The following is a 20,900-nucleotide window of genomic DNA, read 5'->3' on the forward strand; positions in this document are numbered from 1 at the left end:
TAACGTCAGGTTCCCTCCACGTACATATGAAAAGTAAGTCATTCGTATTAGCTCATTAACTCGCTTTAACGCACTCTCACTATATGGGTGCGGATTTGTGTAGGGTATTGCCTGTATAATTATTTGAGCTTTGATACCTACTTGTCATGACCCAAAAACCCAACCAATTGTGATGGCGCCTAATTAACGAACATGCTAAGCAAGCCGGACTTAACAATAATGAACCATAATAGCAGAAAAAACATAATTAACATAAGTCTAAACCTTAATATAGCAAAATACGCCAATGCATGATAAATCCTCTAGAACTAGTAAGTGTAAAGTCATGAGCTCTAAACCGGAAATACAGTCTGAAAGCTAAATAGCAATATTTTCTGAAATAAAGACAACAATACAATATAGAAAGAAACGCCAAGACTGCAGTCGAGAATGCAGCTCTACCTCGTCCATTACCGGTGACTGTGACCTCTAAGGGGATGAAATGCTTTGTACCAAGACTTTTTTGTTCTTAGAACTCGAACCCTCCTCTAGTTAAATATGAAGGATCTCAATTCTCAACCATCTCACTGTTGGACGTATAACATTTGACGTTTTACTGATGTCCACTATATTTGAGAAGGAAAAACAATTCTTATGAGTGGGTTAATCCCTAAAGAAATAGGAAAAATTAGTAGCATCAGCTTTCAACTAATAACTTAAAGTCGTAGATTTCTTTTGAAAGGATGAAACTACAATTTTAAAACGCGGTTAGATATTCTTCGACCTAATTAGGTCTTCGTTGTTGTAAATTACTTCTCAGGTTATTAAAAGAAGATGTTCCTTGTCAAAATTTAACCAATTGATAAAGTTCCAATTGTGCTCATTTACTCGAATCACTTGAAAGGAATTTATTAGGTTAGAAAAATAGTGGTTGAAATTTTGTTTCTTTAGCCTGTGAACCTTCCTCTAAAGAGTGGTGTACAAGAAACTTTGGGTTGTTGCACATGATGACTCTAAAAATATTTTTACTGTCAAAAAAGGGCTCGTCAAATTACATTGACCCAAAACAATAAGAGCTCGTCCATATCAAGCCTGATATAGTAGCGTGAAAATATAAAGTAATAACATGCTATAACGAGTCAAATTTGCACAAAGTGTAAGAATGCTCAAAAAAGGGCAGCCCGGTGCACTAAGCTCTCGGGTTCGGGGAAGGCCTGGACCACAAAAGGCCTATCAACCTTACCATGCATTTCTGCAGGAGGCTGTTTCCACGGTCAAACCCGTAACCTCCTGATCACATGACAACAACTTTACCAGTTACGCCAAGGCTCTCGTTGATGCATTACACTGTCAGTGTATATAAAAACTCTTTTTTATTATCTTTACTTTTTTGTTTGGTATTTCTTTACCTTTCTTGATCACAAATGGCAGAGATCACATACCCAAGTTCTAATATTTTTACAAGAAACCTCAGGGTAGAAATAGACCAAGTAGTTGATGATGTAAATTACATATACTTATTCAATGGAAGGCATCCAACTTGTCACCTACTGATCTTACTTTAATAGAAATTTCAAACCTCACTACCACACGAAAAACAAAACTTAACATTATATTCTAATACAATGGTATCAACAAAGATATTCACATAGCAAAAATACAAAGAGAAAGTGACTAAATATGAAGAAAATTTGACATTGAAAAACCTTCCAAACTCCTTCACTCCAACTACACTTTTCCCTTTCTATTTAGAGTGTGTTCTTACACACAAAACTTGTAAAAATTATACAGCCATAGATCACACTCAACACCCTTTGATCAAACATGTCTAGTCTTGGCGGAGGCGACGACATGTCTTCAGCCAGTGATCTTCCATTTTTAGGTCCAAGATCAACCATGGATCTTCAAGAATTCAGTAGAAAACCAAGACACAATGTCTCTGTCACACTAGGTGAACTATTGAAACGCGTTGGCGACTCTACTGAGGAAACATACAACAATAATTCCCTTGAACTTGGGAATCACTACTCCAATATTGCTTCTCCATCTTCATTTCCCTTTATTCTTTCTTTCCACAATCTCAGCTATAGTGTTAAAGTTAAAACCAAAATGGCACTTCCTAAGTTCTTGAGACGCGGTAATAAGGACAACGAGTTGCTAGACGATAACATGAAGATGTTGTTGAATGACATATCAGGAGAAGCAAGAGAAGGTGAAATCATGGCTGTACTTGGAGCTAGTGGTTCGGGAAAATCTACGTTGATCGATGCACTTGCAGATCGAATATCAAGAGAAAGCCTAAAAGGGACAGTAACTTTAAATGGTGAAGTTCTTGAATCAAAACTTCTTAAAGTTATCTCAGCTTATGTTATGCAAGATGATCTCTTGTTTCCAATGTTAACTGTTGAAGAAACACTCATGTTCTCAGCCGAGTTTCGTCTTCCAGGGACTTTATCTAAGTCCAAAAAGAAAGCTAGAGTTCAAGCATTAATCGATCAATTAGGCCTTACAACTGCTGCTAAAACAGTGATTGGAGATGAAGGCCATAGGGGAGTTTCTGGTGGCGAAAGAAGGCGTGTTTCTATTGGCATTGACATAATTCATGACCCTATTGTCCTTTTTCTTGATGAACCAACTTCAGGGCTTGATTCCACTAGTGCATATATGGTTGTAAAAGTCTTGCAAAGAATTGCACAAAGTGGTGGTATTGTCATCATGTCAATTCACCAGCCAAGCTATAGAATCTTGAGTCTTTTGGACCATTTGATCATCCTTTCGCGCGGAAACACAGTCTTTACTAGCTCTCCTTCAAGTTTACAACAATTTTTTGCTGAATTTGGAAATCCAATTCCAGAAAATGAAAACAGGATAGAGTTTGCTTTGGATTTCATAAGAGAACTTGAAGGAACTCCAAATGGAACCAAGAATTTAGTGGAGTTCAACAAAACATGGCAAAGGAAAAAAACCTCAAATAGTAGCAGCTTGTTTTACAATGGAACAAAACCATCACTCAAAGATGCTATAAGTGCAAGTGTTTCAAGAGGGAAATTAGTCTCAGGAGCAACAAATATCGACTCGAGTCTTTCTTCCTCAAATATTCCAAAATTTGCTAATCCATTTTGGGTTGATATGGTTGTGATAGCCAAAAGATCAATGCTGAATTCCATGAGAATGCCTGAGCTATTTGGTATGCGTTTTGGCGCCGTTGTTGTTACTGGTATTATACTAGCCACTATATTTTGGAAATTGGACAATTCACCAAAAGGGGTTCAAGAAAGGGTAGGATTTTTTGCCTTTGCAATGTCCACAACTTTTTATACTTGTGCTGAAGCAATCCCAGTATTTCTTCAAGAAAGGTACATTTTCATGAGAGAGACTGCTTATAACGCTTATCGCCGTTCCTCTTATGTTCTTTCACATGCCATTATCTCACTTCCTTCAATTTTAGTCCTCTCCATTGCATTTGCTGTCACAACTTATTGGTCAGTTGGATTAGCTGGTGGCGTTTCAGGTTTCCTTTTCTTCTTGCTTTTTATGGTTGCCTCATTTTGGGCTGGAAGTTCATTTGTCACATTCCTTTCTGGTGTCATATACAATGTTATGATGGCTTACACGGTTGTTGTCGCGATCTTGGCTTATTTCGTGTTGTTTAGTGGCTATTTCATTAGTCGTGATCGGATCCCTCCTTATTGGATATGGTTTCATTATATGTCCTTAGTGAAATATCCTTATCAAGGTGTGTTACAGAATGAATTTGATGATCCTCTTAAGTGTTTTGTAAAGGGTATTCAGATTTTCGACGGCTCGCCTTTGAGGGCTGTACCTGAGCAGTTGAAGATCAAGTTGCTGCACAACATGAGCAAGACTTTGGGAATGAACATAACAAGTTCAACATGTTTGACAACAGGAGCAGATATATTGAAACAAACTGGTGTGAATGACTTAAATAAATGGTCTTGTTTGTGGATTACTATCGCTTTGGGATTTTTCTTTAGGATTCTCTTCTATTTTGCTTTAGTCATTGGAAGCAAAAATAAGAGGAGGTAAAAAAACTTTGAGGGACATATATTTACTAGTTTCTATTTTGTGTCTTAATTTTAATTGAGTAAATTATTTTTCCTCTGTTTTTCTTAGGCATTATGCTTATTTCCAAATGTCCAAATCTTGTTTAATAATGTTCACTAAGTTGTATTCAGATGGTTAGATTTGGATATTGTTAGTTCTGCTATTTTGTGGAAAATAGTATTTGCATGTATATATCCTTCTAACCACAATCTAATCATTTTGTAAGTGTATTTTTATAATCATACGGGATATGGTATGTACGTGAAGGGGAGCTTTGGAGCAACTGCAAAGTTATTTCTACGTGACCGGGTTCAAGCCGTAAAAACAATCAATAATGCTTGTACTAAGGTAGACTGTTTATACCATACACTTTAGGGTGCGACTCTTCCTCGAACCGTGCGTGAACACAAAATACCTTATGCACTAGGCTGCCGTTTTTAATTTGGGATATGATATACAAGAAATCAACACCACTTTGCTTCACATTGAAACTCAAATTCTCTTAGCATGATCAAATGTTACTTGTGGTAGAAAAAGGTCCGTTTCTAATATACATTGGAAAGTAAGTGAAAATTTGATAGGAACTCAGAATACAATATTGGGTACCCCTATTATATATTTAATTCCGTCCACATATACTTAATATTAATAACGTGAACACAACAATAATTTATAGATAGTTTAAGACAAATTATCTAACGCGTGGGGAGTTTCTATTTCTCATAACTGTACTCATGATCAAGAAAAGCAAGTAAAATTCTGGAATGTTTATTCCAGCCATATTTTCTAATAGGTTAACTTCTATAACAACAGTGTGAAAGTTTTTTAGTTTTTATGTCTCTACCCATAATTATGTGTAACTACTCACAATAATTGAAACCTGTTACATTAAAACAAACACCATTTATGTATATTTAATCGATTAATTTATCTTTTATTTGAGAACATTCATATGGAAAGCAAACACAGATTTCTATTTCCTGTGAGTCGCCCATAGTACAACAATCAGAGTGGCGCAGCGGAAGCGTGGTGGGCCCATAACCCACAGGTCCCAGGATCGAAACCTGGCTCTGATATAAAAGAGTAGCTTCCCAAGCCAGTTTTTTTTTTTTTAAAAAAATTTAATTCTGGACCTTCATTGTTGGGCTCAACAAAATGGGCCTGTAAACCATTGAATTTTGGGCCAAAATATTTTTTATACAAGCACTAAATCTGGACCGTTCCTTTTCTGTCGGTTCAAGCAAGATAAACACCCGATAATAAATATGCTATTTTACGCATAACTTGAAGGGTCTCCTCTTTTTACAAACAGGGTTTCAAGAAGCAGCCAGCAGTGTTAGTAACGAATTTCGCCCTTAAGGTAATTTTTTTTCTTTCTTTTATTCGTTAATTTTAAGCTTTCTCTGTTTATCCATGGTTTTAAAGATTGTTAGAAGAAAAAGAAATTGTTTTTTTCTAATTCATTTTGTGATGTGCCCTAAAATTGTTGTCTAAAACGGCTTGTGGATTCGTATTAGTGAGAATTTGTGGTGGTTGTGCGTGAAATACTTTATTGGTTTTATTTGTATAGGTTTTTTTTTTTTTTGTGAATTTTGTTGAATTTTGGTTAAATGTTAGGTCTAGGTAGTATTGGCTCTTTTGTATCACGGTGGACCCAATAAAAATTTGAAGTTTAGTCTTTAAATCCCAAATTTTTTATTTTGTTGTGGGGTTAGATTAGGTTGAAAGGGCTTTATGATTTCTTGCAGTTTTCTTAAACAGTTGACGAGTTCTAGCAGTTATATTCTTCTTTTGCCCTTGACATTGTTGATTATGGATTTTGATTGAGACTGGATTGGATAAGGCTCATGATTTTCTAACAATTTGAATTTGTGGTAGCTGGTTCTGATTACTTGTGTGTGTTTTCTTGGTTGGTTTTTTGGATAGAGCTGAGTTTCAATTTGACATGCATGCTTTTCTCCGTCCGCTGTATGTATTGGAGGTGCAAGCTTTCAATGTAGGGAAAAAAGTTATAGTTTAATCTTTTCTTTATACATATTGTGAGCTGCTGATTTCAGTTTCTGGGAAGGGGAAATTTGCTACAAGGAATTTGTTAGGATCTTTTGTATATGGAATGTTTTGGTAGTATTACTCCCGGAAAGCTCATCTTCTTGGCTGATAAAGAAGCCATACTATGACTTAACTTTTTGGGGGTGGGAGGAGGTATTACTTAGGCAAATTGGTTGAGAAAATTCAGTATTGTACCTAAAATATAACTAGTTTTGTCAGCCTCTGCTTGACTTGTGCGAAGTTGTCTGAGTTGGATTGTGTCAATTGAAAATGTCAGGTTGGACAGAGTTGGTTTTTTCTCTTTTTTCTTTTTGAAGAGCTTAAAATTAATTTATCTCTGTGGATTGGACTTTACCCTTCCAAAAGTATGTCAGTGAATTCAAGTCTTTCTTGGCTCAAATAAGTTTGCGTCACTTTTATGGGTTTACATTAGTTTTCCACATTTTTTTAGAGAATGGCTCAATGTGCTAGTTTTGATTTCTTGTTTTTTTGGGTTATTGGCCAGCAATAGTGCTGCTTTAGATTACCTTTTGGAATGCTTGACTTAGTCATTAATCTTCATTCTGTGCATGTTTTCAGTTTGAGAATCGTGCTGTAAAGATGCCTCGTTATGATGATCGATCGGGAAATAGCACTCGTCTCTATGTGGGCCACTTGTCTTCACGGACCCGTTCACGTGATCTGGAGCGTGTATTCAGTAAATATGGGAGGTAATTCTTTTTCCATAATCTTCGTGCATCATGCATTTCTTTGTATAGGTCACCACATTGTACATTGCTTTCTTACTGCTTTTGATGTTTGCCAGTTCTCATTGAGCAACTGAAATTGCAGAAATGGCAAATGCAGGGATAAATAATTATTACAACCATGTTATGTTGTTTGTTGATCTTCCTAGAATACCTTGGGTAATCTTTTCCTTGTGTTGTTGTCTAATGGTCACTTTGTTCATCTAGCCTAAGTTCAACCCATTCCTATACAAACTGCTTCTTCTTGAAGTTGCTCAAATAGAATGGAAGCATAACTTCCCTTTTGTCCTTGAGATTCTTGGTTCCTTAGTGTTTTAGTTTGAGATCTCAAATCCATGTATAACCTTTGCTTGTTAAATTGGAAGAGGGTGCAGGCGGAGATATTTCTGCTCTCCTTTTCTCATTTTTTTCGTTTGTTTCTTTTCCTTCATTTGTTTCATTGGTCTGTTCTCTTTGGACCAATTTATATGATATGTTAGATCATAGTTTGCTGCGCTTTGTTTCCCTGTATTTGTATGTCATAAAGCTCTAGTTCTGATCTTTGTTCTGATCTTGGACAATAACTCATAGTTCTCTGTGGGGAACTCCTTAGAATTGCACAACTGGTTTAAGCACACTAGCAGGGAGTCAGTGGAGGTTTACATTTTTAAGTCTCCCATCTCTGTATTGGAATTTCCTTCCACTAGCATATGTATTACTCGGGTATCTTATCAATTATTATATATAAAGGAAAATGTGTTCCAGATGCTTGTGAGTTTAACTTGAATGATCTTGTTGACGGTTTATAGGCATTTGCCTGGCCCGAAGGTCAATCTTGAGAGGGTGGCCTTGGTGGAATTGATGGAAAGTCTTGCCGGGTTTTAGGAGACTTCGGTGATTCTTTCTGTAATGGCCTTGGTGGAGTCTTGCCCAGTTTTAGGAGACTTTGGTGGTTCTTTCTATAATGTCTTTGCGTATTTTTATGGAATTCCAACAATCTCAAACTGGTGTTTAGTTCGTCTTGAGGGGCAAGTGTACATGCACTTCCTGTGCTTAAGTAAGTAATGATGGCCTTACTGTTTCTGGCAACCATTTCCGCAGAGTACGTGATGTGGACATGAAGCACGACTATGCCTTCGTAGTATGTATCCTCTCTTTGATTTCCCTCTCTGTCTAATGGTGTTATTGTTTTGTTACTTTCTACGTTTGACCCCCTAACCATCCCTGCCAAAAAAAAAAAACTTTTGTTTGCCACACAATGTGTTTCGAACAGGAATTTAGTGATCCACGAGATGCTGATGATGCAAGATACTATTTAGATGGGCGGGACGTTGATGGCCGCCGCATAATTGTGGAATTTGCTAAGGGAGTAAGTATTCTGTACTTGTATTTCCTGGAATTCTCCTCCTCCCCCCCCCCCCCAACCACGCGTCTGTCTTTTTGTACTGTCCTATATCGTCTTCTATTTAATCCACCTTAAGTTGATTGATTTGTAGATGCTGAACTTCATATTGCTCCCCCCTCAACCCACCCGTCTGTCTTTTTGTACTGTCCTATATTGTCTTCTATTTAATCCACCTTAAGTTGATTGATTTGTAGATGCTGAACTTCATATTGCTCCCCCCTCAACCCACCCCCACCCACCCACACACACAAAAAAAAAATTACACCCGAGAAAAGATAAGATAGGGATAAAGTAAGTTGTTGAACTCCGTCTCTGATGAATTCTTCGAGCAATTAGTTTTGGTGAAGTAACATCCATGACTCACCTGTGACTTGTCAGTTCAGACTTCTGATAATGGTTTTTCCTCTAGGTGCCACGTGGACCTGGTGGTTCGCGTGAGTATCTTGGCAAAGGACCTGCTCCTGGCTCAGGCCGTTGCTTCAACTGTGGCCTTGAAGGTCACTGGGCTCGAGATTGCAAAGCTGGGGATTGGAAGAATAAATGTTATCGGTGTGGAGAAAGAGGCCATATAGAAAAAAAATGCCCAAATAGTCCTAAAAAACTCAGGTACTTGGTACTTGAACTCCTGGGAAGCATTGCTTCTCTATTTTCAACCCCCCAATATTTTTTCCTTTCTGTTTCTTGACTTTGTTATGTTCATTGCAGTCGACGGGATCGGAGCTACTCACGGTCGCCTGTCAGGTCGAGGTCACGCTCACGTTCACGTTCTCCTCGTCGTCGAAGTTACAGCAGAAGTCGCAGCTATAGGTGAGTATTTGCTTGTTGTTTTACTGTACTTTGCAAGCCTTAACTGGTGTTTGCCCATGGTCTCACTTGCAAAGGTTCAGTTTTTGCATGTTGATGTTTGGCCATCAGTATTAGCAAATATCTTCAGTCACAATGCTTACCATTAGTGGTGAAATTTTGAAAATTAGTTTTGATGTGAAATGTCTTCAGTCACAATGCTTCAACTTTTTTATATAATCTTTTTCGACTTCAACTTCAAAGATTCTTTTTTCAACTCCAACTAAATATTGTGTTTCTGAGCTCTTTGTTTTCTTCTTTCAGTCCATCAAGATCTCCTGCTCCAAGGAGAGGAAAAGTTGACATAGAGAAGAGGTCAAGAAGCTACAGTAGGAGCCCTGAGCCAAGGAAGGCTAGTCCAAGTCCTAGTCTGAGTCCTCCACCGAAGACAAGGAAGCATAGCCCGACACCCGAAGAGGGAAGCCCTACGGAAGCAATGAGGACGACCACCAGAGAAGAAGGTAGCTATAGCCAAAGCCCCAGAGAGAGAAGTGCAAGTCCTTTAAGTCCTAGACGAGGGGATAGCCCTGCACCTGAAAGGGATGAGGACAGCCCTGCTGAAGCTAACGGTGGAAGTCGCAGCCCGAGTCCCAATTACCAGAGGAACCGTGCAGATGATGATGAGGATGAAGGTGAGTATAATAATCAACGCTCAGGCAGAGAGAGCGAGTCGCCTTGAGCTGTGCTTAGGGATTCGTAACGAAGCATCTTCTTGTTGAAACAACTGTATGCAAGCAACTTGGTTGATCTTTCTGAATGGATTTTGTCGAGGCTGGACCTTGTGAAGCCCGAATGAGATATATTTGAAACGAATTTGACTATATCTATATTTGGTATTGTTAGTACAATAGTTGGTATTTCATGATTTCCTGTCTCATATATTATGCAGCTGTTACTGGTGCTGTTACTTTTCATAAAAAATAATATCCTTAACTGCACCATTTGATTGAAAGAGTTTGTCCTTTAATTAGTTATAAGAAAATATGCATATAGTACCTTCCGTGCAGCTTATTAGTATGTTTAGAATTCGATGTGAACATTTACATTTTACATGATAATGTGCTGAAGTGTAAATATACACTAGAGTGGAGTAGTGATGAAATTAATCGTTTTGATACTCCTACAGTCCTCTTTCAATTTGTCATTCTTTTTGAAGACAGTGGAACGTAATTGACAGTATTAAACAAGAGATTCAACAGTATAAAATCCGTGTTTGGCCATGGAAAAATCAACTTACTTTGAGAAGTGCATTTTTTCAAAAGTATATTTAGTGAGAAACAGTTTGTGTTTGGCCAATTAATTTGAAAAATACTTCTAAGCAACAGTTAGTGTTTTGGCTAAACTTATACATGGCCGAGCACTTTTTAAAAAATATTTAAGAAAATATTAGTAGTGTTTACTTATTACATAAATGGAAGATTCTTTTACACTTACAGCATTTAACCGTAGGTTTCAACTTTCTTTTACTACTTTGTTTCTTATTTCTCCCGCCCTCAATTGTTGCCCTTTGTGCTTGAAAAAAAAATTAAGTATACATGTGCCATTTATATAATTAAATATTGCCAATACGTAAATACCAGAATTATTATGTAAATATACCAAAAAAAATTTCTAAGAAAATTCATAAACACGGATGCAATATGCATGATACAATTATTATTTGTATAATTAAAATGCTAGAATTATCCCATGAATATTCAATAAAATTATCCATTATTATACCTTTTATATAATTAAATATTAATTATATATGCAATGTACTAAGAATCAATCATGTGGAAGTCATATTCTTGCGATAAATTCAGAATAACTGAAATATAAATGTATTAAAGAACAATTCCACATTTTTTATAATTATACCATTATTATACCAATTATATAATGAAATAGTGATAAGTAAATATGTAATATAACAAAATTATTCCATAAATATATATTCCCTTTATATCATTGTTATTATACCTGCTAAATTCCAAATTCTTTGGTGTTATATTGATCTTATTTCCAACGCCTTGGATACAGTTCAAATATTAATGAATATTTTAAAGTATTTTCTTGTAATATATTTTATCTTATTGTTCTTACTTTTCAATTCTTAGTGGTACTATATATCAATATACCTATTATATTCAATATGTATTATTTCGATATTTGATTGTTTTCTCAACTGTTGATTGCTTTATACATGCTTTATACCAAGTTTATTTGTAAATAACTCTTATGAATGGAAAGGAATCATAGAGATCCAAATGGCTCTAGTAGCAGTTACTATGTAAACAATATGCTGCATGTTAATAGTGGTAGTACCACTTGTAATGGAAGGCTACACCAACCCCTCTCTGTACGCAGTAGTTAAATATATATAAATATTATTCTTTGCACCAAAAAAAAAAAAAAAGGAATCATAGAGATCCCAGTTTGTCTCAAGCGTGAAATATGGGATATAATTAATTAGAAATTGAATCGTTTCCGATAATTTAGTAACTGAAATGTGATTCATGGTCCAATATTATAGGTTTTGGCTAGGAATGTAGTTAATTAGTTGCCATATCTGTTAATTACTTATTGCTGCTGGAAGTCTGTAAAATTTTCTTAAATATTGCCTAATTATGTTTTTTTCTCTTTTAAAAAAGTGTTTTTGGGAAGAAGCTACTTTTTTTTGCTTCTACTTTTTCTCAAAAATATTTTTTTTCCTCCTAAAAGCTTTGGCGAAACACTTTAACTTTGGAAAAATACTTGTTTTTTTTCAATTAAAGAAGCTTGGCCAAACATGCTATAATTCAATTAGGCGCAGAAGTAAAATGGAATAACAAATCCTTTGGTGATTTTGCTAGTGCCACACAATACTCGTTAGTAAAACCTACACTATGCGCCAAAGAGAACATAAAATGAGGAAATAATTGCTATGACCAGCTACAATTTAAATAAAAGAGAATAATTTTACTAATATTTCTTGTGGTTTATTTACCCATTTTCATCTCCCAGAACATTTGCACACAAGATTCTCTATTGTTCAATAGTATGTTCAAAGTTACAAAAACCTAAAAATTACACTCAATAGACTTTTTTATGACTACTGCTTAAATTTTGAACCAGTTAAGAAAAGTTTTGAAAAAAAAAAAGCCTCCGGCACAAATTTTGAAGCACGCTGGTTAGAATTTTGGGAAGCGATCTTGACAATCAATAGAATTTTGAAGAAATAAGAATTCCATTACAATAATGAAAAATTCTAGTTGTATGGATTTATGGTAAAATCCTGATGATCACCAAATGTTTTCAGCATTGTGGCTGAAAATTCGGGTGATCGTCAGGAGATTGTTACAAATCCTGACAATTATCATAATTTCCTGAAAATTTGGCAAGCATGCTTTAAAATATAAAGCCATACTATTTTTTAAAAAACTTCTATTATCGAGGTCAAAAAATTAAGGGAAAAGACCAAAATTATCCCTCTACTATTGAAAATTAGTCACGTTTATACCCGTTTCTACTTTCCGTCCAAAATCATACCCACCGTTAATATAGTATACAATTTTGTCCCTAGTCTTAACAGAAATACACTGTGGCACCGGGACCCTTCTCTTAAACTGCCAAGTAGGCAAATATCAACCCAAATTTTAAAGACCCATACCCATTTTTGACACAATTATCCAACCACCTTCCGGGTCCCAAAAAAATATATTCCCATCACAACAAAAACTATATACAATGGAATTGCATCATACCATCACATGTCTTAGAACGAATCCAACTAATACTAAAATTCATGCCAGTCTCATGAATACTTCTGATGAAAGGTCTTCGCCCGATCGAAAAAAGTAGACAAAATACCTTCTTTTTTCTTTCGAACAAGCTCTAACAAAAGGGTACAAAATGATGATTTTTCCATATCAATAGTGTTGGTTTCTCCATTTCAAATTGTCGTCATGAATTTATAGATGGTTTCTAACAAATCAAAGGACCCAACAGATCTAAACCACTAGTGAGATCGGATTTTCGACCAAACTTCGATGAGTTTCTTCACTGCTGGTAAGATAGCGAATGGAGAATCGACGAAACTTCTTCCGACCAAACTCCGATGAGTTTCTTCGCTGATGGTTCTTGACCATGCTTGAACATCTCTCGCTTAAATGTGCTTGAATATGAAACCAAAAAGGAGAAAATGGGTAAAATGAGCATAAGAAAAGAGAATAAGTTACATCCAATTGGAGCATACTATAAGATTTTGAGATTTAAAACAGTAAAAAAGAGAAGAAAAGAAAAAAATAGGGTGGAAGGGGATCATGGCAGGCCGATCTGCAAAATAGTCGACATTGGAAGATGATACTCCTTTCCGTTCTTTTATTTTCTAGTAACCTGTAAAAAATAAAAAAATGAGCAGAATAACTAATAGAAGATAAGAGAAAATAAGGGGTCACTGGAAAAATTCGCCGACCAAAACTCCGGCTAGTGAGAAACTATTTATTTATATGAGTCTTTTTGGTACATCCCCACTTTTTTGGGCAGCTCCATCCGATATTCTGGTTGAAACCTAGTTCACCATATTTGAAGAGAAGAGAAGAAGTGACGAGGTTGGGGGATGAAGGTCTGGTTCGCCGGAGTCGACTTTGGTAGAGAGACAAAGATTGAGAGAGAGAAGGGTAAGACCCATAAGGTGGTAGGATATTGGGTCAAATAAATGAGCATAGGTCTATCATAGGTCTATAAAATAAATGAGAAGGGTTCGGTGCCACAGTGGACTTCTATTAGGGTTAGGGACAAAATTGTATACTATATTAACGGTATATATGATTTTAGACGTAAAGTAGAAACAGATATAAACGCGATTAATTTTTAATATTAAAGGGACAATTTTGACTTTTTTTCTAAAAATTAACAATAACACAAAAGTATCTTGTTTTGGTCGTTCTCTCTTTTAAAAATACAGACCTATCACCAATTTCCTTGCAATCCAAGTCTACCACAAATATATTGGGCCAATATTTCCCAACATTCCAAGGCGATGATTGTTTAAGAAATTTTATGATAAAATTTTTATGGGACAGTCTATCAATATTTGTACCAAATTGTTAAATTCTACGTATTCACAAAAAAAAAAATGAAAAAAGCACATTAATTTGAACGCTCCCATTTAATCTACGTCAATTTATTCAAAATAAATAAATAATTGGTAGTCAGTGTAAGCAAACTTCGAATAAAATTGTTCCTCCCCTTCGCTTTTCTTCTTCTGTTGATGTATAATAGTGTCCTGTAAGTAGATTTTGAATTTCACATATGAAAAGTGAGTTTAAATGAGGCGAGTATTGTTGGAAAAGTTTGAAAACATTGCAAATTACCCTTTGTTGTAAGCTTGAAAAGTAGGTCTTGAATTTTGAATATAAAAATTAAACTTAAATCAAACAGGTGTTGTTGAAAAACTTTAAGCAAATCAGTTGGCTATATTCCTCTGAAGAAAAAGGCACTCTCCCTCTGAACCTTTGATTTCAACCAAAATTCCCTAATGCCACCACTTCCCAACCAAACAGCCATCTCTCCTAAACCACCGGACATAAATCCCACCATCAAACCTATGGAGAAGGAATCTATTTCCTTTAAGGATAAACTACTTAACAATAACATGAACTACAACATATTCTTAAACTCACCCCCTCCACATCATTTCCTTATGGATATTCATTACAACATAGAGATTCAAAACCAAATACAAATCTCTCCACAGGAGCAAAATATTTCAGTTCCTATCACAATAGAAGACAAACAAAGGATATATCATCCCTGGAACTACTCTTTAATAATTAAGCTGCAAGAGAAAAGAATCCCTCATGATGTGCTAAAAAAGAAACTAACAGACCTATGGAAACCAACGAAAATTTTCCCTTTAAATGATCTTAGGGAAGTGTATTATATTGTCCGATTTACTAAAGATGAAAATATGTCAAATGTTATCCAAAAGGACAATGTTTCATCTATGTACACTTCCTCTCAGTCCAGCGTGGGGTTCCAAACTTTGTAGCATCAAAAGCTACTCAATCCTTTATTGCAATTTGGATTAGACTATCTCAACTTCCCACATAATTTTACGATAGAGAAATACTCCAAAAAGTGGGAAACACAATAGGAAGACTACTGAAAGTTGATGCTTGCACATCGGCAGCACTCCGTGGGAGATATGCTCGTCTTTGTGTCGAACTTCCCTTAAACAAACCAGTAACCCCTTTTATTTTTATTGGATCACACAAACAATACATACACTACGAGGAGGACAACCTATTATGTACAATATGTGTTCACTTAGGCCACTCAATAAAATAATGCAACTAAACTACCATCAATCAAACTCAAGATGAACACATAAAGGGGATGTCAAAACCCAAACTTGGGCAAGAGAAGCAAGAAGAAATATGGAAAACAGTCTCGTTCAACAAAGGGAAACGATGGAGCCCCACAAATACTACTTCAAAACTGCCAGAAAAACATCAAGACTCAGGTATTAACGTCAATATTTTTTATGCCAAGTCAGGTAAATTCTTATCCTCTCAAAAATTTATTTAGAAAAACAAAATTCTTCATCCACAACAATCTACTCACCACAAAACTGATCTTCCTAATAATTCTATAAAAACTTTAAATAATTTTCACCTATTGGAAAAGATAGATTTGGAAGCTAATTCCCCTAATCATGCCATTAACTAAATATTAAAAATTGATATTGATAATGGAAGGGACCCACTGCATACCCTAAACACTCAACCTTCTACCCCATCGACTAACCCCTACCATCACTCTCACCCAATCAACCCCTAATACCATCCATAATTCCCCTAGCCAATAATACCCCCACTATACAGGACCCTACTAATCCTCATACCCCACCCCCAGACACGGTTAATACAAACTTGGCCAATACACTACCATTGCATGCAAGTTCTGACATAAAACACTTGTCATGTAAGACCCAAACCAATGAACAAATGGCCATAGATATTCCCCACAACGGCACACCCCAATCCAATTCATCCCTGATCCACGAAATCTTCATTAAATACACGCAAAACCAGTCGGATTGCATGCCAAAAACAAACTCAATCATTGAAAACCTAGGAAATCTTAACTCCACATGCACAATCGATCCTTCTTCCACCTTAAATTCTCTAACTCTTAAAGAAGATGCCAAGAGTACCAATTTCAGTAAGAATACGATACTGTCTCATTCAACTACAACGAGTATCTCTAACCCCAAACATGGCAAACAACCCTCCTCAAAACTCACAGAACCCAAACCTACAACCAAGGAGGATCTTGATTCAACCTCCCCTTCCACGAAACCACCAGCCATTGTCATGAGTGGAGATGGGACTGCTGGGACATGCAATCTTCTTCAACATCACGTTGGAGGGGAGAGAAACAGTCATAGTGCTTCAAAACACCCACTACATAGCTCAATTGATCTCCGAAAGGGTTCGCTTGGCAATGAACAATTACATTAACCAAGTATGGTTGAACAATATTCTAAACCCTATAGCTCCAAATCTCACATCAAATCAAATCCAATTTATGAGGGGAGATTGGAACATGCCACATAACTATATTCCAATCCAGAACCCAATGCCAGCAGTGGAACTCCCATTCTTCATTCCGAAATTTCTAACCAACATAAACCCAATGATCACCCCTTGGAATGCTCATGCAAACTAGTCTCCACCATCAGATGCACACACTGCTCAAACCATGCAAACTCCACACAATCAACCAAATCAACCAAATGGAGCAACCAATGGAAGAAGAAATAGATCCTGTAAACTTAATCCCTTAAAACGTGGTCGAAGATTCAAACCTAGACGAGCTAAAAATATTTCTATTTATGGAGAGGCAAGAACATAAGCAGATTCTCTACTGTCCAACGACATTGTACAAGTGCACAATGGACATAAGACCCCCAGCAGATCCTACCGTGGGAAAACATGCAATGATCTTGGTTCCTTTTCAAAGAAGGAACCCCATTTTTGCAAAAAGGATGAGGGAGAATGGAGATCTAAACAACCCACCGTTCAACATGAATAGATCTACTACTTTTATCATTTGGAATACAAGAGGGGGTAATAATGATAATCTTAGGCTTAGTTTTAGAGACTTAAGTGAGACTCATTACCCTAGCATGGTAACATTCCTAGAGACCAAGATGGATAGTCATCTTCCTCTCCTCAATCCGTTTGGCTTCACAAACATGATAGAAATTCAGCAGAAGGGCAGTCGGGAGCTATGTTCATTTTGTGGGATCACACCAAGGTTACAGTTCATAGCTTTGCTCGTAGAAGTCAGGAGATTAGTGCTACTATTGAGGTATTTTTCCTAAACAAAACTTGGTATTTTACTTTAATTTACGCTAGTACTAACAATAAGCTTAGAAATATTATGTGGAATAATCTGTTAGACATGCATGATGTTATTAGAGGTCTCTGGTAGTAGCATGCGATTTTAATGATGTTCTAACCTCGGACGAAAATTAGGAGGTAAGAAAATCAGTAACAAAAGAACCAAGGTCCTTTGGGATTACATCAATACTTGTAACCTAATTGATTTAGGTTATAAAGGCCCTAAATTTATGTGGTCTAATAAAAGAAAAAAAATAAAGGGCTCATACTAGAAAGATATGACAGAGTTTTTGCAACTAGAGAATGGATTAACTTATTCCTTGAAGCTTCCATCACCCACCTCCCTAGGACACACTCGGACCATAACCCCCTCATAATAATTTGTAATCCTAAAAAATGTACCTTTTTTAAAAAGCCTTTTAGGCTAGAAACTTTTTGGTGTCGTCACTCGGACTTTATAAACCTAGTTAGAGAGAGTTTGAATAATTCCAACTATGTTCATAGTTCCCAAAAATTCCGGGAAAACATTAATTATTGGAGTAAAAAATATTTTGGCGATACACACTTGAAGAAATTAAGGATAATATCAAGACTTAATGACATACAACACTCCAAAAATTACCACTCAAGCTCCTTTATCCAAAATTTAGAATCAAACCTTCAACATGATTATAAAGAGATCCTTAAACTAGAAGATAAGTACTGGAAAATTAGGGCCATAATGTCCTGGATTCAAGACGGAGATGCAAACACAAAATTCTTCCATATAAGTGCCACCAATAGAGCTAGGAAAAAACAAAATTGTCTATTTCAAAGACAACCTTGGTAACTGGATCAATGAGCCAACTCAAATCCTAGACCATACTCTCAATTACTTTGAAAATGCTTTCAAAACTGATCATTTGGCTACAAAATAGTCTTTTATAAAGAACAACCCCCATACTTTCACCAATATTGATCTATCAATCCTTGATAATCAATTATCTAAGGGAGAAGTTCAAAAAGCAATATTTTCTTTCAAACCTTTAAAATCACCCGGACCTGATGTCATACACCTTTTTTTTTTACCAAAAATACTGGAATATTATAGGCCAATCAGTCATAGACCTATGCACCCAAGTATTCAATACCCAAACTCTCCCCCTAATATTAATAATACTTTCATTTATCTAATCCCCAAAGTGTCCAATGCCAATAATTTAAATTTTTTTAGACCCATAGGTCTTTGTAATACCATTTACAAGACCATAATAAAAATCATCGTAAATAGGATTCAACCCTTCCTTAATCAAATTATTAGCCCCTTCCAAGCTAGTTTTATAAAAGGAAGAAGGTCTTCAGACAATGCTATCATAATTCAAGAATTGATATCCCAGTTCAAAAAAATGAAAGGGAAAAAGGGGCACATGATCCTAAAATTGGACATGGAAAAAGCATTCGATAGACTGGAATGGTCCTTCATTTACCTAACACTCACTCACTTTCAATTTCCAAGCAAAATAAAGAATCTCATTATGAATTGTATCAGTACTAACAATATTGTTATTTTGGTAAATGGTGTTACAACTTCTTTTTTTGCCCCAAGTAGGGGAATATGACAAGGATGTCCTCTATCACCCTTCATTTTCATCTTGTGTATGAAAATGTTGTCACGTCTGATCCTTCATCAAGTAGATACTCATCTTTGGAATCCTATTAGCCTAAATAACCATCACATATATCTATCCCATTTATTCTTTGCAGACGACCTAACCCTTATGGCGAAGGCTGATAAAAAAATTATTGCACCATCAAGAACTGCCTTAATACCTTTTGTAATATGTCAGGGCAAAAAATCAATAAGGAAAAATCAAAAATAATGTTCTCACAAAATTGTCCTTTAACGTTGGCAAAGGAAATTGCCTTAGGATTCAACATTAAGATTACCAAAAAATTTGGGAACTATCTAGGCTTTCCAAACCTCAACAATGCTCCCAAGGCATCCGACTATCAGTTAATTATTAATAAAATGCGGGCTAAGCTTTCCAACTGGAAAACAAACCTCCTGAATATAACAGGAAGGACTACTTTAGCACTAGCAACTCTTAATTCAATCCTCAACCATGCCATGCAATACACCATGCTCCCCAAAAAAATTCATAAGCAAATTGATTAAATTCAAAGAAATTTTATTTGGGGCACCACGACGGATCGTAAAAAACTTCATCTTATTAATTGGAATATAATTACTAAGCCTAAAGATATGGGAGGACTAGGAATGAAAAATTCCCATTCAAAAAATAAAGTATTGTTAAGTGGATTATCATGGAGATTACTTAACAATACATCCATCCCCTGGGCAAACCTTCTAATCCGTAAATATAGCAATAAGAGTTACAACCACTCCTCTTTCATATGGAAGAGTATCCTTAATGGATGGAAAACTTGTAGCCAAGGAATTCAATGGCTCTTTGGTAAAACCTCCAACCTAAATAGTTGGGAGACTCGATGGATCCCCGAATTACCACCATTGAGAGAATGCATTGAAGGCCCTCTTCAATTAAATGAGAACACCCTTCTAATAAAGAAATTACTTCACAAAGGGAAGTGGAACTTCAACAAAACCTCCTTTAACATCCCCCCTCCCCCCACCATCTTGGATAAGGTCAACTCAATACCTCAACCTCTACTAAACTTTGATAAGCCTTTATGGAGGCTTATCCCAAATGAAATATTCAACACAAAATCTTGCTACCAATTACTGAACCATTGGAACACTGATATTAAACACGAGTTCGATTGGATATGGAAATTACCTTGTCCTAATAAAATAAAAATTTTTATTTGGCAAATATTACATAACAAAATTCCTTGCCGATCATATCTCCACCATATTGGGATTAACATAAACCCAAACTGCCTCAGTTGCCAAGATCAAGAAGAGACAATCACTCACATCTTTCTCACATGCCCTATTGTCTCCTGCCTATGGAAACAACTAAAAATTGTAAATCTGGTTTTTAACGAGGACACTCATTGGCTCACCAAATTAAAGGACATGAACATCAACACCCTCCCCCTAAAACTTCCTTGGAATAATCTACTCCCTTTTCTTTTATGGGGAATTTGGATTAATAGAAACAACAATAACTTCAATAACACTCACTACTCCCCATGCATGAAAGACGTTTGCAATGTGGCCTTTGAATTCCTATTCTTCAACTCCACAGGAATAACCCCCACGGATAAATCAACTATAACTATAAAATGGCATCCCCCACAATGTCACTGGTATAAACTGAACACTGATGGGGCCTTCAAACTCAAAGGTAACAAATCAAGCATTGGAGGAGTTTTTAAAAACCATTATGGAAAATGGATATTAGGGTTTCAGAAGATAGACAAAGCCCTATTTCCTCTTCACTCAGAACTTCAAGCAATCCAAGAAGGGCTAAGAATAGCAACAATTACGACCTATTCCTA

The 20,900-nt window shown here is 36.1% G+C and overlaps 2 protein-coding genes and 1 non-coding gene across 4 annotated transcripts; all 3 read left to right on the plus strand.

Moving 5' to 3' along the window:
• Positions 1-1,637: 1,637 nt before the first annotated feature.
• LOC104216606 (ABC transporter G family member 20-like) lies at positions 1,638-4,310 on the plus strand. The gene has a single exon (XM_009766701.2). It carries the CDS (start codon positions 1,804-1,806, stop codon positions 4,024-4,026), a length of 2,223 nt encoding a protein of 740 aa, XP_009765003.1. The 5' UTR covers positions 1,638-1,803; the 3' UTR covers positions 4,027-4,310.
• Positions 4,311-5,048: 738 nt separating this feature from the next.
• TRNAM-CAU (transfer RNA methionine (anticodon CAU)) lies at positions 5,049-5,120 on the plus strand. Its single transcript has one exon. It is a non-coding gene; the product is annotated as a tRNA-Met (tRNA).
• A 195-nt stretch (positions 5,121-5,315) lies between these two features.
• LOC104216605 (serine/arginine-rich splicing factor RS2Z33-like) lies at positions 5,316-9,931 on the plus strand. 2 transcript variants are annotated; one of them, XM_009766699.2, is made up of 7 exons: positions 5,316-5,404; positions 6,673-6,803; positions 7,920-7,959; positions 8,092-8,187; positions 8,633-8,829; positions 8,929-9,030; positions 9,331-9,931. In XM_009766699.2, the coding sequence occupies exons 2-7, from the start codon at positions 6,694-6,696 to the stop codon at positions 9,743-9,745; spliced, it is 960 nt and encodes a 319-aa protein (XP_009765001.1). In that variant the 5' UTR covers positions 5,316-5,404; positions 6,673-6,693; the 3' UTR covers positions 9,746-9,931. The 2 variants fall into 2 exon arrangements, with proteins under 2 accessions (XP_009765001.1, XP_009765002.1); XM_009766700.2 differs by having other exon boundaries at positions 5,334-5,404; positions 7,628-7,959.
• Positions 9,932-20,900: the final 10,969 nt, after the last annotated feature.

Source organism: Nicotiana sylvestris, chromosome 7 (assembly GCF_000393655.2).
Source record: "Nicotiana sylvestris chromosome 7, ASM39365v2, whole genome shotgun sequence".
In the NCBI taxonomy this organism is placed as follows: Eukaryota; Viridiplantae; Streptophyta; class Magnoliopsida; order Solanales; family Solanaceae; genus Nicotiana; species Nicotiana sylvestris.

What these genes read in the sequence shown, in the direction of transcription:
- LOC104216605 (XM_009766699.2), top strand. Translation starts at nt 6,694, where the DNA reads ATGCCTCGTTATGATGATCGATCGGGAAATAGCACTCGTCTCTATGTG. An exon ending in GTATTCAGTAAATATGGGAG is followed by an intron (nt 6,804 to 7,919) that starts GTAATTCTTTTT and finishes CCATTTCCGCAG; the next exon opens with AGTACGTGATGTGGACATGA. An exon ending in AGCACGACTATGCCTTCGTA is followed by an intron (nt 7,960 to 8,091) that starts GTATGTATCCTC and finishes TGTTTCGAACAG; the next exon opens with GAATTTAGTGATCCACGAGA.
- LOC104216606 (XM_009766701.2), top strand. Translation starts at nt 1,804, where the DNA reads ATGTCTAGTCTTGGCGGAGGCGACGACATGTCTTCAGCCAGTGATCTT.